Consider the following 15,868-nt stretch of genomic DNA (forward strand, 5'->3'; position numbering starts at 1 on the left):
AAAACTAAGATGAAGAGTATTTGAAAATGGTTTTCCATTCATTTCAATGGGGAAATTTTGATGAATAAAGCTTAATAACTCGAAAAATATGAAAAGATATGAATAGGAAAATTTCAAGCACATTTCTCCTTGCTGAATATTTGGATGTTTGAATGGTTTATGTAGCTGAATGTATGCGGGACTAGTTAGATGCATAAACGTACGGAATAATAATAATAATTAATAACTAAGCATTTCCACAGGAAAATTCACAGTGAATGCTGCCATGCTAAATGTATTCCTGGAGAATTGCTGAAAGTAGCTGAAACACTGAAGACAGCTGAAAATAGCTAAAGCATATAAAGCCGTGATGAATACATTTGAAGAGAAAAAGTTGTTTAAACAGACCTGAATGCGTTTTCAACTTATTAACCAGGGAGTCATATAGATCTACCAGAATTCCCAAAAAGTGGATTTTGCATGCGCAGGGACCTTTAAATACTGATGCCAAAGAAGTTTCCTTTAAAATGTTAACTTTATTTACAAAGCAAATAAAATTAAACCCTTCTCATACAAAAGCTAGTTTTGTGTTCATTGAATATCATGTCGTTTTCATGTGATGATAATTATATAAAAGCATAAAAACATGAAATAAAACAGAAGTGGTGAAATAAATAAGTAGAGATGTGAAACTGAACAATTTGCAATATCTAATAATTGTGTGGAGCGTTTGTCAGCAAGATGTTTGCAAAAACAATAAAATCATTGGTTTACTTCTTTTGTTTTACTAGGTCAAAATTATATTTTTATATAAATACCGAAAGTGTGAAATTAATTTTAAAAAGCACCTGCATTTTGGAGTGCCACAGGTTTCTGTACTGGAAACTGGTTTGTTTTCATTTTCTCAGTTTCTCTTGAACTTCATGTTTTAGGTTGTATTGGTGCAAAAGTTAATGTATCATGTGAGTTTAATACAACAAACCCTAATTTTTGTGTTTCTGTCACTATCACCTTTACCTTGTCCATCATTCGCTTGTTTATTTTTATTTGGTTTGTTCTCAGAACCAATGTGAAGGGGTCTGCTGGTAAAGGAATCTGCCTTTATGTGAATTAACTGTGCTCCCTTCACCATCCAGGATGTGTTTACTATTGTGTGTGTGTGTGTGTGTTTATTATTTTCTGTTTCTAACTAAACAAGGCAAATAAAAGAAGATGGAGATAATCCTGTTTACATTTGAAGACAAAAACAATGCATTTCCAAAAACAGAAAAGCTTCCTGTACTGTAGTTGAATGGCCTCACAGTTTACAATGACTGTCACACCTTGGTGCTGATGTCAGATGCATCCTCTTCTCTTCCTCTGTCTTGTTCCTCCCCCTTAGGGATGGGGATGTTGTCAGATGATGTGAATCCTGTGAATAAAGGGCAGACGGGAAAACGGTGCAGCCAGCGACTTTTTCTAATGACCGACATCCCCACAGGAAAATCATAGGAGGAGGTTGATGAAGTGAAGGAGGAGAAACATCGCCAATCAACCAAACCTCGCTCCTGTCTAGTCCCTGACAACAAAATTCACAATTTAAATAACAGGTTAATTTGATCAAACACTAAACATTACTTCCTCCATTTATTATTAATTTCACAAGTTATTCTATAAACTATTTAACCATTAATTAAACTTGCACACACTGATTGATTTCACAAACGACTTGACACGAAAGGACTGGGTGTATACTACCTGGTATTGTGTTGTCCAGACAAAATGCCAGAAAACCTCCAACAAACATCTCAGTAGACAGAAGAACTGTCAGGATTTGATCCAGCTCCACAACACCTGGATAAACAGATCTGTAAGCTCTACTACTAGATATATGCAAACATATCTACAGCTGTCAGTACTATACAGAACAGATATATTCAATTCAATTCAATTCAATTTTTCAATTCAATTCAATTCAAACACTTACTCTACTCTACTTGCTCTACTTGTTGGCTGACTGACGGTAAGCGTATCGCATCACTTCCGGTTACTGAGGTTTGCTGCCGCTGTGTGTGTACAGCGTTACTCTCCGCTCTTTTCTAAATATTATCGTTTTATATCTGATAGGAGTTGGAGGCGAGGTTATTAGACTTAGAGTCTCGGCTTCGCACTATAGAAAACAGGCCAGCTAGCCAGGTCCCTTTAGCCGGTGCGGAGCCTCCTAGCTTAGCTGCTACCAGTCCCCCGGCAGGTCCCAGGCAGCTGGGTAACGACTGGGTCACGGCTCGTAAGAAACGTAGCTTTAGACAGGCGCCCACGGTTCACCACCAACCGCTTCACGTTTCAAACAGATTTTCCCCACTCTGATCATTGGTGACTCCATAGTCCGAAACGTGAAGTTAGAGAATCCAGCGGTCATAGTTAGGTGTTTGCCTGGGGCCAGAGCGGGCGACATTGAGTCTTATCTTAAGCTCCTGTCTAAGGATAAACGTAAGTACGCTAAGATCGTAATAAACGCAGGATCTAATGACGCCCGGTTACGCCAATCGGAAGTCACTAAAACTAACATTGAGTCGGTGTGTTCATTCGCCAAAACAATGTCGGACTCCGTAGTTCTCTCTGGACCCCTCCCCAATGTGACCAGCGATGACATGTATAGCCGGCTGTCATTGCTCCACCGTTGGTTGTCTAGGTGGTGTGCTGCAAACGATGTGGGCTTTGTGGCTAATTGGAGCACTTTTTGGGGAAAACCTGGGCTGATTAGAAGAGACGGCGACCATCACACGTTGAACGGAGCCTCTCTGCTTTCTAGTAACATGGCCATGTTGCTTAGCCTCCCCACTCCGTGACAACTCAGAGTGGAGCCCAGGACGCAGAGTCGCAGTCTTACACGCCTCTCTGCACGTTCTCTACAGCCGCGACCCACTCTTAGTCTTAGTTATCGCATAGAGACTGTGTCTGCTTCTCGACCACCTAAACTATACAAGTCACACACAAATCAAAGAGGAGTGACTTACCAGAATTTAATAAACATCAAAACAGCTCTTCTTACGGAACAAAGTAACAGTAAGCTAATAAAGTGTGGTTTATTAAATATCAGATCTCTCTCATCTAAATCCTTTTTAATAAATGACTTGATAAGTGACCATCACATAGATCTGTTCTGTCTCACTGAAACCTGGCTGCAGCAGGATGAATATGTTACTTTAAATGAGTCGACTCCAATGAGTCACATCAACTATCATGTTCCAAGAAGTACAGGTAGAGGTGGAGGAGTAGCAGCAATTTATAAATCAGATTTATTAATTACTCCTAAACCTAAACATAGTTATAACTTATTTGAGAGCCTCACTCTGAGCCTTTCTTACTCAGACTCTAAAACTCAGAAGCCAGTTGTGTTTTGTATTGTTTACCGTCCTCCTGCTCCATATTCGGAGTTCTTAACTGAATTCTCTGAATTCTTATCTGACTTAGTTCTTAGCACAGATAAAGTCATTGTAGTGGGAGACTTTAACATTCATGTAAATGTTGACAGCAACTGTCTCAGCACTGCTTTTAACTCCTTAATAGACACTATTGGTTTTACACAGCAGGTAAATGAACCCACTAATCGTTTTAACCACACCCTCGATCTTGTCCTGACATATGGGGTTGAAATTGATAATTTAATAGTTCTTCCCAAAAACCCTCTGTTATCTGACCATTTCTTATTAACTTTTGAATTTAGCACAACTGACCCAATAACAGCTGGAAAGAAATGTTACTATAGTAGATGTTTATCTGACAATGCTGTTGCCAGATTCAAGCAGATGATTCCATCATCTTTTGCCTCAATGTCTTGTAGATACACAGAGAACAGTCACCTTAATCCTTATGAACAGGTTGACTGTCTTGTGGATGATGCTGCAGCTTCTCTACGTACAATGTTAGACACAGTGGCTCCTCTGAAGAAGAAAACAGTGAATCAGAGGAGGTTAGCTCCGTGGTATAACTCAGAAATCCGCAGCCTAAAGCACAGGACCAGACAACTAGAAAGACAGTGGCGTTCCAACAAAATAAATGTAAACTGCATTGCATGGAAGGACAGTCTAATGAAATATAAAAAAGCACTTTGTGCTGCTAGAAAAACATATTATTCCTCCCTAATTGAGGAAAACAAAAACAACCCCAGGTTTCTTTTCAGCACTGTAGCCAGGCTAACAAAGAGTCATAGCTGTATTGAGTCTACTATCCCCTTAAATCCCAGCAGCAATGACTTTATGAGCTACTTTACTAATAAAATTATCATCATTAGAAAAAACATTCAGCAGCGACTTCTTCCAAATGACAGAAAGCACTGTCTAGATCCATCAACTTTAAATTTATTAAATCCTCTGTCTTACCTAGACAGCTTCCTTCCCATAACTCATATGGAGTTAACCTCAATAATTAACTCTTCCAAGTCGTCCACTTGTCTTTTAGATCCAATCCCAAACAGATTACTCAAAGAAGTTCTACCTTCAATCAGATCGTCCATATTAAATCAAATCAACCAATCTTTACATTTAGGCTATGTACCACAGGCTTTTAAGGTGGCTGTGGTCAAACCTCTATTGAAAAAACCAACCCTGGACCATGGAGAACTAGCCAACTATAGGCCCATTTCAAATGTACCCTTTATTTCCAAGATTCTGGAAAAAATCGTGGCTAAACAATTATCTGACCACCTGAGTGGGAATAACCTGTACGAAGATTTTCAGTCAGGATTTAGAAAACAGCATAGCACAGAAACAGCTCTGGTTAGAGTCACTAATGATCTTCTATTAGCTTCGGACAATGGTCTAGTTTCTGTCCTAGTCCTGTTAGATCTTAGTGCTGCATTTGATAAAATTGATCATAACATTCTATTACAGACACTAGAACATATAATCGGGATTAAAGGAACAGCATTGGGATGGTTTAAACCCTATTTGTTGAACAGATTCCAGTTTGTTCATGTTAATGATGAATTCTCCACATGCACAAGGATTAGCTATGGAGTACCACAGGGTTCTGTGCTGGGTCCAATTCTGTTTAGCCTATATATACGCAGATGATACTCAGCTATATATGTCCTTGGAACCAAATGAAACAGATCAACTAGTCAAAAGGGTTGTTTAAAAGACATCAAATCCTGGATGTCCCAAAACTTCCTTCAACTAAACTCAGATAAAACCGAGATTTTTATTGTTGGGCCTAAAAATCTGAGAGAGACACTATTGAGTCAGATAGCCACCCTGGATGGCATAACATTAGCTTCAGATTCTACTGTGAGGAACCTTGGTGTCATCTTTGACCAGGATCTCTCTTTTACGTCATACATTAAACAAATCTCCAGAACCGCCTACTTCCACCTTAGAAATATAGTTAAAATCAGAAGCATCCTCTCTCAGAGCGATAAAGAGAAACTGATCCATGCATTTGTTACCTCTAGGCTGGACTACTGTAACTCCTTACTCATAGGATGTCCTATCAGCTCCTTAAAAAGCCTACAGCTTATTCAAAATGCTGCAGCCAGAGTTCTGACAGGACTTAGAAAAAAAGATCACGTTTCTCCTACATTAGCTTCTCTGCACTGGCTGCCTGTAGAATGTAGGATAGAATTTAAAATTCTCCTCCTCACCTACAAAGTACTCAATGATAAAGCTCCTTCTTATCTTAAAGACCTCATAGTTCCTTATGCTCCCAGCAGAACACTTCGTTCTCAGAGCGCTGGGCTACTTGTGGTTCCTAGAGTGTTTAAATGTAGAACAGGGGGCAGAGCTTTTGGCTACCAAGCTCCTCTCCTCTGGAACCAGCTCCCTCCTCAGGTTCGAGAAGCTGACACACTCTCCACCTTTAAGATTAGGCCTAAAACCTTCCTTTTTGATAAAGCTTATAGTTAGAGATGGTTCAGGTCACTGGCAATTATTGTTAGTCACAGGAACCATCTCTTAGTTAAGCTGCAATAGACATAGACTGCTGGGGACTTAATTTATACACTGAGCTCCTCTGTTTCCTTCTACCTCCTCTGTCCAAAACCTCCCATCATTGTCCCATGTTTAACTAACCTTGTCTCTTTCTCTACAGTAGTTGTGCTTCTCTCCTCTCTCTCTCTCTCCCCCCCCACTCTCTCTCCCTCTCTGTCCTCACCTACAGGTATCAGTGGACTCAAAGTTTGGTGTCTGTGATGGGCAGCTCCGGATCCAACCATCCTGCCTGCATCCAGTCCCTGGTCCAACCATCCTGCCTGTGCTCTGTTGTTGCTTGTTGCTGTTACTGTGCTTTTCTCTCTCTCTATCCTCTCACCCCAACCGGTTGAGGCAGATGGCCGCCTACATCCAGTCTGGTTCTGCTGGAGGTTTCTTCCTCGTTAGAGAGGGAGTTTTTCCTCTCCACTGTTGCTGTCAAATTAAATGCTTGCTGTATGTGGGATTTGTTGGGTTTAGTTGTGTGAGGTTTTAAACCTTACCTTGTAAAGTGCCTTGAAATAACTTTGTTGTGATTTGGCGCTATATAAATAAATTGAATTCAATTGAATTCAATTAAATTTTTCAATTAAATTTTATTTATATAGCGCCAAATCACAACAAAGTTATCTCTTTACAAAGTAAGGTTTAAGACCTCACACAACTAAACCCAACAAATCCCACATACAGCAAGTATTTAATTTGACAGCAACAGTGGAGAGAAAAAACTCCCTCGCTAAATGTATCAGATTTAAACACATAAGCTCACCTGTGCGAATAGAGTTGGGATGTGTATCCAGGTACGTTGGCAGCGTCAGACCAAAGAAAATTGAGAATCCAAGAACAAAGAGGTTTCTGGATGAGTTCAAATCTACCAGCTGTAGGTTTGACAGCCCAACAGCTGTGATCATACCTGAGGAATTTATTATTATGTTATTCATTAGTACATTGTTATTATGTCATCAACACAACTGGGTAAAGATCTGTTTATCCAGGTGTGTTGAGGAAGATAGTAAGACCAGGTGTGTGGTAACTCACCAAAAAGCGTACAAAACATTCCTCCGAGAATGGGATCAGGCAGAGAGGCAAAGAGAGCAGTAAACTTTCCAACTGATCCCAACAGAAACATGATCCCTGCTCCATACTGCACCACCCGCCTGCTTCCCACCTTCAAGCATGCAAGATGGAGGGAATGAGGATTAAAATCTTTACAAAATGACAAACCAGTCTTTTTATCAATTCCTCTGGTTGAGAACATGTAAGAACGCCTCGGATGCATGATCTGCAATAATGTACTTCTACCCTTGTGGTACTCAAACTGCTATGACGCAGCTTTGTATTCACTCCTTCGTACATACACACACATTTTGATGGTCGAGCTGATGACTGACCCAACTCATGGGGGGGTCAACTTGGGGTTCAGAACTTAGCCCAAGGAACATATGACCAGAATTCAGGAATTGAACCACCAATACCACACACAGAAAAATAACGGTAACCCTGCTGTACCCAGAGGTACATTTGTCACGAAAGGAAAAAGAAGAGGTCAGAAACTTCAAACGTAGGTAAAACATTTTTCTTTCTGTTAAAGTTAGCTGTTACTGTTCTAGCTAGCAAGCAAGCAACAACTTTAACAAGCCTTGCTTCGGTCACTATCAATAACTAAATAGGCGTGGACTTTAAGTTTAATGACTTGATTTACCATGCAAGACTTTAACAATCTGGCCACAGTTGATACTGACTTTGAAACATAGCTTTTCACATTGTGGTTTATTGCTAAATTGTCAAATAGTAACATAATATTACACCGTTCTTTGCCATTACTGCTATTCTAAAACATTCTGCATAAACTTTTATTTTCACACTCTTACAGAGCCGTGAAAATTTAGACAGTGCAATCCATTTTTTCTCCATTCTGGCATGTGCTATAGGGATGTGTCATTCGTGAACGATTCGTTTAATATTAACTAATCTTGACGATTCGTTCGTTTTGATGCAGTACCTTCTTTCCCTATATCGCAGCAGCTCCTTAAGCTCAGTCAGCAGGACAGGAAACAGAAATGATTCGTTCCCGACTCACTCAACTGAGCGGCCTTGCTCAGGGATTCACTCTTTTCTCATCTGACAGCCAGGCTGCTCAGGCTGTCGCAAGCAGCAAGCATTACAGTTCGTTCCTGATTCATTCATACAGATCCTTATAATTCGTTCTTTTGTCACGTGACAGCTGTAGATCAGTGAGTGTGTAATGAGAAACAAGAAAATGAATGATGTCTGATATTTGGCATTCATATTTTTCAACTGCCGCCCACCATACAGTATTTATTGATGGAATCATAATTAATTAGTGGTCTTTGATTCTTGTAGGTGTGTGGTGTTATCGTGTGTATAGTGCAAAGTTTTTTGTAAATCACATGTTGTATACTCTGCCACAATCATAAAATATAATAATAATAATAATAATAACAATGACACGTTTTGGACACAATAAATGCACCAGGTAAAGATTTAAGGGAACCTATTACTTAAAAGTCTCACTAATTATCAAAATAAGTTTTACTTTCACTTGCTCTCTACCAGCAGTCAGGTGAAAGGCAGCGTTTTAGTTCATTGTTCTCATTCATCATTCACAGCTCAGGCTCTGTGGCGAGCAGCAAGTACTACATTCCACATTGGGATTCGTTCATACGGATCTTTACGGGACATTCATTTGTTTGTTCATTTGTCAAGTGACCGCCACCAAGCGACTGTTGCGCTGTTAAACAACAATGGCAGGGAGGATGCAGGACGTCAATGTGATGTGACTTTGCTAGGTTTTCACATGGTTTGAGTTAATTGTGCCATTTTGTGATTATAATTTGTCTGCTGAAGCAAACCATGTTGTCTTCAGTATATGTAGTGTTTGAGAACCACGGCTATTTTTAAAATGAACAGAATGAACGAATGACTCAATGATTTGTTCCCTTTACCGTTCGAGAGTTAAAGATCCAAGTCAGTTAAAACGTTCACAGCTGTAAAACATCCTCCAGTTGTTAAAAGCTTAAATATTCGGTATGGAGAAACAGTGACTATTGCGTCACTGAAGCTATGATCGGATACCTGTTTGATGGGTCATTTAAGAAGCAATACAAGGAGGGTTCACAGCTACAGCCTCAACCTTTCACTGATCCAAGGCAAGAACATCACTATTAAAATGTGTATAAGTGAGTAAAAGTGAATGAAAATTGTTTTATTGATTGTAATTGTCTGCTTATTTTTTTACTTAAATTAATATTGTGTGCATCTACCATTTGCTTTCTTGTATGCATCACATCCATGGTATGAATATATTTAGAGGAATTACTTAATTATTTTGAAGGAATTGTAAGGAAACAAGATGGTCACCTTTTGACAGTTTGTGTAATTACGTAATTCTAATCATAATGATAATAATAACATTGCATTTATGATTAAATTAATAGTTCACTACTAATTTGTTTCCGACTTTAATATATTGTAGCTCTGTGCTATTCTGTAGGCTATTATTGAGAAACACTGATATACTCTTGCTGAATTGTAGTTGTGAACCAGCTCACTAGAGACTGCCTGCCTGCCTCTTTTAGTGATTGAGAAAAAAGTGCAAATATTAGATATTGATTTCTAGGTATCCAACCAGTGTAAAAATAAAATACCCTTTCCTGAGACACATACAGTCATAGCGCTTCAAAGCGACCACCTTTTTTACTGCAGTACGTGCGTGTCGCCAGCGCGCAACGGGTGCGTCCCCGACTAAGGATTTTTAATCCTGCAGCAAAATGAAAAAAATCTGGGTGCTAGTCTCGTTTTAACCACCAGGTGGCGCAAAGATGTGAGGTCTGACTGTTCATTTCTATTTATGTCTGCAAATTAAGCACAAAAAACGATGTCATGGTATTGTATCATTAAATGTAGAATAGTTCATTTTTAAATGTTATAGATTATTATGTGTCTTTGCTCGCTAGTGTGCGCTAGTGTTTGTTGTCAATTGCCGAAGCTGCTGATGTCTTTACACAGTTCCTAGGCCAGCCGAGAGACACAGTCCCTCCTACAGCCAATCCAATTAAGTATAATAACATAAAATAGGAATATATATTTATTAATCAGTCTGTGTTATAAATGTATTTTATATGTATATCTTTACTTGTCTTCTGGTTTGTTGATCATGAGGAAAAAATACAAAACAAACTGGATCGGATTTAAAGCCGTTTCCCGTTTTCTCGTTTTGAGGAAAAAAACGGAAAACAAGAAAACGCTGCAAGAGCCTGTCTGAAGGCGAAAGGAATCAACTAGGTGTGCACACCGGCAGAGTCCCCTGATCTGAACCCCATAGAGGTAGTATGGCATATGCTGAAAGACTTTATTCGCAGAGAAGCCAAGCCCAGCACCAAGGAGCAAATTTTATCAGCCATTAGGTTTTACTGGAGAAACAGACTCACAGCAAACTGTGACAACACTCTAATTTCCGGTCTGGAGAAAGTGCTTCCAATAATTGTTGAAAGACAAGGAGGGCATAGCGGACGGTGATGTTGTACACTACAGTAGTAGTCCATCATGTAAAAATACAATATTCATATAATGTGTCTTGTTTGTACTACTAATTAAAAAACATCTGGCTTCTAAAAGCAATGGTCTTTTTCTTATACTCCTGACATAAAACCTTTCACTTCACTGCTTTTAAACACCGTTCTTATGGATGTTCACATATAATCTGTAAGAGGATTTTATTTAATATAAATAAATACATTGTAATAAATCTTTCTCTATGGCGCGTCAGAACGTCAGGACTCAGCAGATCAACAACGCATTATTGCAGCAGCTTGTTTGTTTTACATGTGCTTATCACGCACGATAAATGTTAACGTTTTTTACTAAGTGAAAACGAAAAATAACTCCTTCTGCTCTGCAGCATAAACCACTTTGACCACTTTTAAGGTGGTCAAGTTAAACAGTAAAACATAGTCAATGTGTCCTTTAAACGGAAGCTCCAACATTTTACTTTACCGTCCTGACATTTACCACAATATCTGCAGAAAAACAAACTTTTATTGCACAGGCAACACAGTGGATTTGAAACTTGCTCTGCGTCGTAAACACGGCGTCTGATGTTGGTTCAGTCGCTAAAGCAAACTTCACATCCCTTCCCTCTAATCCGCATTGGCACAGAGACATTAACATATTGTCTCCACTCGGTCAATAGGTGTAAAATACTTTAGCTCCGAGACATAGAAAAAGCTCCATGGGAAATCAGGCAGCGTGATCAGCTACATCTACGTAGGATGCCAAAACCTTTCACTTCACTTTTTTTGAACGCTCTTCCTATGGTATTTCACACAAGTCTGGCAGACTACCACTGCTGACTTGTAGAGGATATTATACAATAAAAATAAATAAATTTGAATAAACTCTCTCTATGGTATGGCAGGACTCAGCAGATCTCTGACTCATTAATGCAGCAAGTTGTTTGTTCTGCATATTGATTCTGCAGAGTAATAAGGACTGTTTTACACTTTGCCGAAGACAAAACTCAAAAGAGATCAAACAATTCGCTCAGCTCTCCCAGAGCTTAGCAGAGCACATGAAAACGCCACAGACTGTGGACGCTTCGTAAAACATATTTTAAAACGGAGCTTTCGAAGTCGGCAAAATTCAGAGTCGCGCAGATTTATTTGCGACATCTAATTCTCCCGGAGGAATAATATCATAATAAAACCGAATGCTGTACGTGGTAGCGTGCACTCGGTCTGTCTAACCATACAGTAAAGCTTGCTTATTTTGGTTTTGAACTGCCATAACTTGGAAATACTACTATACTAAATACTATAATCACTTGCTAAATAATACAGGCAGCCAGTCCTATTAATCATTTGTTATTATCTTGTATGCCAAAATATAAAAATGTTGCCACCTATAGGCCAAAAAGACGTAACACATGCTCCACCGCATTAAAAACAAGGTGATACCACGCTGCAAATGAAAACAAATTGCAAAGGCTGACACTTTTAAGTGCTACGACTGTATTTAGATTTGCTTGTGAATGACCTCCTATCTGAGATGACAGAGGTATTTGAAACTATTTTAACACCTTAATGCTTTTATTGTATACATTATCATAAGATAAATGTTAATGTACAATCCTCTTCTTTTCCTTTGGTGAATGAGATTTAAAGGAAAGCATCAATATTTTGAGTCTATAACTGTCGAAATATTAGAAACATAATGATAACACTAAGCAGTCGTTACCAACTCAAACAGTGTTGTGAGTTTTCACTTATAAATATTTTGGGTGATTTTGAAAATGTGTCAAACAGTGTGTAAAACGGTCAGCACCCCATTATTGTCTCTACCCATTGATCTTCAAAGAGCTCTAAAAGTAAGTGGCTCTTAATAAGAGCTGTAGAATTAGAAGTAATTCAGAGAGTTTCTGAAGTCGCTGCAGACAAAATTAAGTATGCTGTTAAAGATGTGTTCACATTAAATCTTTTACATATTGAAAAAATGTCTGTGTTTGGGCAGATTGAATACATCCTTAACATTGAAATGATGTGGGTGCTTTGCTGTAAGAAATTGCTTCCATTGACCTTCAACTCAGATTTTCATGGCCATAATGTTAAAGTAGACAATGACTGGATATTGCTCAAACCAGATAAGATGATAAAGATAAGATGGAGCACACATGACACATATACTTATTATTATCATCTGTATGTTGGCTTAAAACACTTTAAGAGTGACAAAGTTATATACCCCCCCCCCCCCCCCCATACTGTCATTACCATGTCTCTTGTCCGAACTGTTGCCTGACAAATTGAAAAACAGATAATTAGCCATTTCAATTTACAGTACAGTAGTGATTAAAAAAGTAAACAAGGGAAGAGGATAGGTTAGGTGTCATAAGCCATATAGCAAGATGTGTTTATTTCTTGAGTGTTTTTTTTTATTTAAAACTGATTAATGAATAGCCCATGGTACCTGATGCTTACAGTTTTTGGTCTAATTCCTGACGGAATTAAAACACATCCCACGTTACAATACTTTTTTCTAATGTTGTATTTTTTATGGAATTGATGATCTGAGTTAAACCTACTTTGTTCTATTTTGTATAAAACTGTTTTAAAACTTACATGAAGTTTGCATTTTTATCTAACTCTCTATCTCTAAGAGCAATGTCATAAAGTTGTTGGCTTGGTGGCTCCTTTGGTAGAGGTCCCAGGTTTAAACCCCAACCATACGACCAAGTGTGTCCTTTAAACTTGTACCAGGATAAAAATGTACAGTTTTGTTTTCAATGGTACAAATTGGGTCTTACAGAGGTACAGACATAAAGGTACTAAATTGTACCATTGTGAAAAGTACAGTGCTGGGGTCCTGCTGGGGTGACAAAGCTTGTGTACCTTTTTAGGTACATTCCTGTACTTAGATTTTTTTGTAGCGTGCATAATCTTGATGACCACTCCCCTTTTGATCCACAGCAAGTCGAGTCAGTCATTGATTAGTCTAGAACCAGACAAGAATCAGTGAGTTGAGGGCTACTAAGCCAAGAACCCAAAACCTTGACTCCTGAATCATGACCATGTCGTGTATTTTCTCCAACCACGGCAGAGGTTTCACCAGAACTCAACATTGAAGTTTAAATCAATAGCATACAGGTTTATTATATGACAAATTAAAACAATCAGATAATGATTACAAAAGAGTAATAGCAAGAGAGGCAGAGACCGAATTCACCTGCTTGTTCCTCTGCAGAGAGAACTGAGAGGTCGGAAAAGGTCAGCTGTGTGCTACCAGCGGACCCTCTGCGAAGCGTCCTGAAAACCCCAGCCTGTGAAGGCCTGCTTTTAACCACCACCTAAAATCTTTCCACATGTCCAAATAAGGACGTGTAGATGTTTTTCTCGGCTACTCGGAAAGTCCTGGCGCTGGGCCGTGTTATCTGTCCAGCTCCCTGATCCATCTGGCCCACCATCAACCTCCTAGTTCCTTTCCCAGGTCGGCGTGACATTTTGAATATTTCCTTAGGAACAGCTCGGATAAACATTGTTAGGCAACAGATTCTGCGAACACAGATTCTGCGAACCCAGTTTAAGCAAACTCTTTAACCCCAGTCACTGAGGACACACATGAACCCATCTAGCCTCTATTTCTCCCATAAGCAAGGATCAACTTTACTGCTAAAAGTAAATGTAATGATATGATATGACAATGATACATAAATATACTACAAATCCCCTCCTCATGGGCATTTTAATGCCCATCAATCTTGAAAGCGAGCGGCCAAGAAAGCTCCTCTTTGATTCATCATGCTGCATTATATTAAATAGATATGAACTTCAACATTAAGATGACAAAGCAAAGTTAAAGATTCACAAAATCTGTAGTAAATATAACACCTCCTACCAGAGTAAGAGAAGAATATGAAAAACAATCAGTGTTCTATTGTGTAAAAATGGCATGCATTACCTTGGTGATGCCCAGGACACCTATATTTGGGCTTGAGGAGGTGGATCCATTTCCAGTCCCCAGCAGACCAGCAATTATACAGCATACACCCTCAGTAAAGATCCCCCTAAAAGATATTAATGAAATACCTGCCAGACAAGGTGGCATCACTTCCTGCTATTTGCCTGTCTCACCTGTTGATAGCATGTACTGGAGGGGGTGTTGCTCCTGACAGTCGAGCACATGCATAATAGTCTCCGATTGATTCCACAATTCCTGCCAGAGTCGCACTAAGCATCCCCAAAACCCCAGCGAGCGTTACCACTGGCAACCCCCACTGACCTGCCAGAGACCAGAGAAAAACAAAAGTCTGATTGTGCAAGAATTGCGGCTGTAAATAGAAATGTTCAGTTTTGATATGAGGGCTTATGCTTTACTTACAGGGGTAGGGGACCCTGAACCAGGGTGATGAAGTCATTATGTCACCACGAGCATCAGTACGAGCCTTGTAACCATAATGATCGGGATCACTTGGCAACAGATGGGTCAGAGTGAGCACATAACAGACAAGCCAGACAAGCATGATGGCAAGGATAATCTGTGGAGAGAGCAACATTAAACAAAGAAAAGCAAATAAAGACAGACATGAACCAAGAGAAGGATAATGAGCTTTGGCAGTACAAAGACCAGAAAACATCAGAACATAGAAGGACAGATTGGGTCAGAGCCAAAGATAAAGAAACTAGGATGCTGCCAGAACGATGGGGTCAAAGAGACAGAGATAAATTCAAATGAAAACATTTACTAACGGGGAACATTTTGAAAATCTGGACTCTAGTAGTTCTCAGGCCCTTCTTCCTGCTGTAAGCCAGAACAGGAATTGATGTAGCTCTCAGGTACTGAGCAAACAGCACAATGAGCAAAATGCACCTTGGAACAGAGAGGTGTTTTTGTTAGTTAAGAAGTCTACAGGTGGAAAGATACAGAAACAGGTGAGCAGATTCCTCACAGTGCTGACAGGCCCCAGTGGGAACCAGCTCGGTCTCCGGCTGTGGTGAAGACTGACAAGCCAATCAGTGACACAGTCGGTGTGATGGTGAGGGGGCCTATGTATTCCAGCAGCAAACCCGGAAGTCCACACATACCAATCAGCACCTCCACCAGACTGGCCACAATGATGGCGCCCTGGATCTGAGGTAAAACCGGACAGAAATAAAAAGGCATTGGTGCAACAAACTGGACTGAACCACCACCTAGTCTGGCAGTGTAGAAGTACTGTACTGATCCAATGATTGTGTAAAGCAACGGGACTCACTTTGACCAAGCACATCTGTACATGTTTCAATGACTTACCTCTCGAATGCGTGGTTGCCAGATGTGGGAGGTGTTTAGAGGAAGACTCCAGTTTCCATAGATCTCATCTGCGCAATAAAAAAGGCAAATTCCTCATTACTGCTTTGGTCATGTGCTTGATAAAGATCATTTCAACTTTA

At 39.6% G+C, this 15,868-nt stretch overlaps 1 protein-coding gene across 4 annotated transcripts in view; it reads right to left on the reverse strand.

Annotated features, from left to right (window-relative positions):
• The window catches only part of slc23a1 (solute carrier family 23 member 1), a 36,081-nt gene that overhangs the window by 5,710 nt on the left and 14,503 nt on the right, over nt 1-15,868 (reverse strand). For 2 of the 4 annotated variants that reach the window (XM_029173390.3, XM_055514481.1), the window contains 10 exons: nt 15,729-15,796; nt 15,385-15,566; nt 15,185-15,305; nt 14,817-14,973; nt 14,570-14,717; nt 14,397-14,502; nt 6,963-7,092; nt 6,694-6,837; nt 1,717-1,812; nt 1,302-1,537 (listed from right to left, as the gene is read on the reverse strand). In XM_029173390.3, the coding sequence (XP_029029223.1) occupies nt 1,302-1,537; nt 1,717-1,812; nt 6,694-6,837; nt 6,963-7,092; nt 14,397-14,502; nt 14,570-14,717; nt 14,817-14,973; nt 15,185-15,305; nt 15,385-15,566; nt 15,729-15,796 (1,388 nt within the window). Of the gene's footprint in view, nt 1-1,301; nt 1,538-1,673; nt 1,813-3,821; nt 3,903-6,693; nt 6,838-6,962; nt 7,093-14,396; nt 14,503-14,569; nt 14,718-14,816; nt 14,974-15,184; nt 15,306-15,384; nt 15,567-15,728; nt 15,797-15,868 lie in introns of those variants that run through there. The other 2 variants (XR_008696624.1, XM_055514482.1) reach the window with 2 other exon arrangements.

The sequence above is a fragment of the Betta splendens genome, chromosome 14, assembly GCF_900634795.4.
Source record: "Betta splendens chromosome 14, fBetSpl5.4, whole genome shotgun sequence".
Classification (NCBI taxonomy): Eukaryota; Metazoa; Chordata; class Actinopteri; order Anabantiformes; family Osphronemidae; genus Betta; species Betta splendens.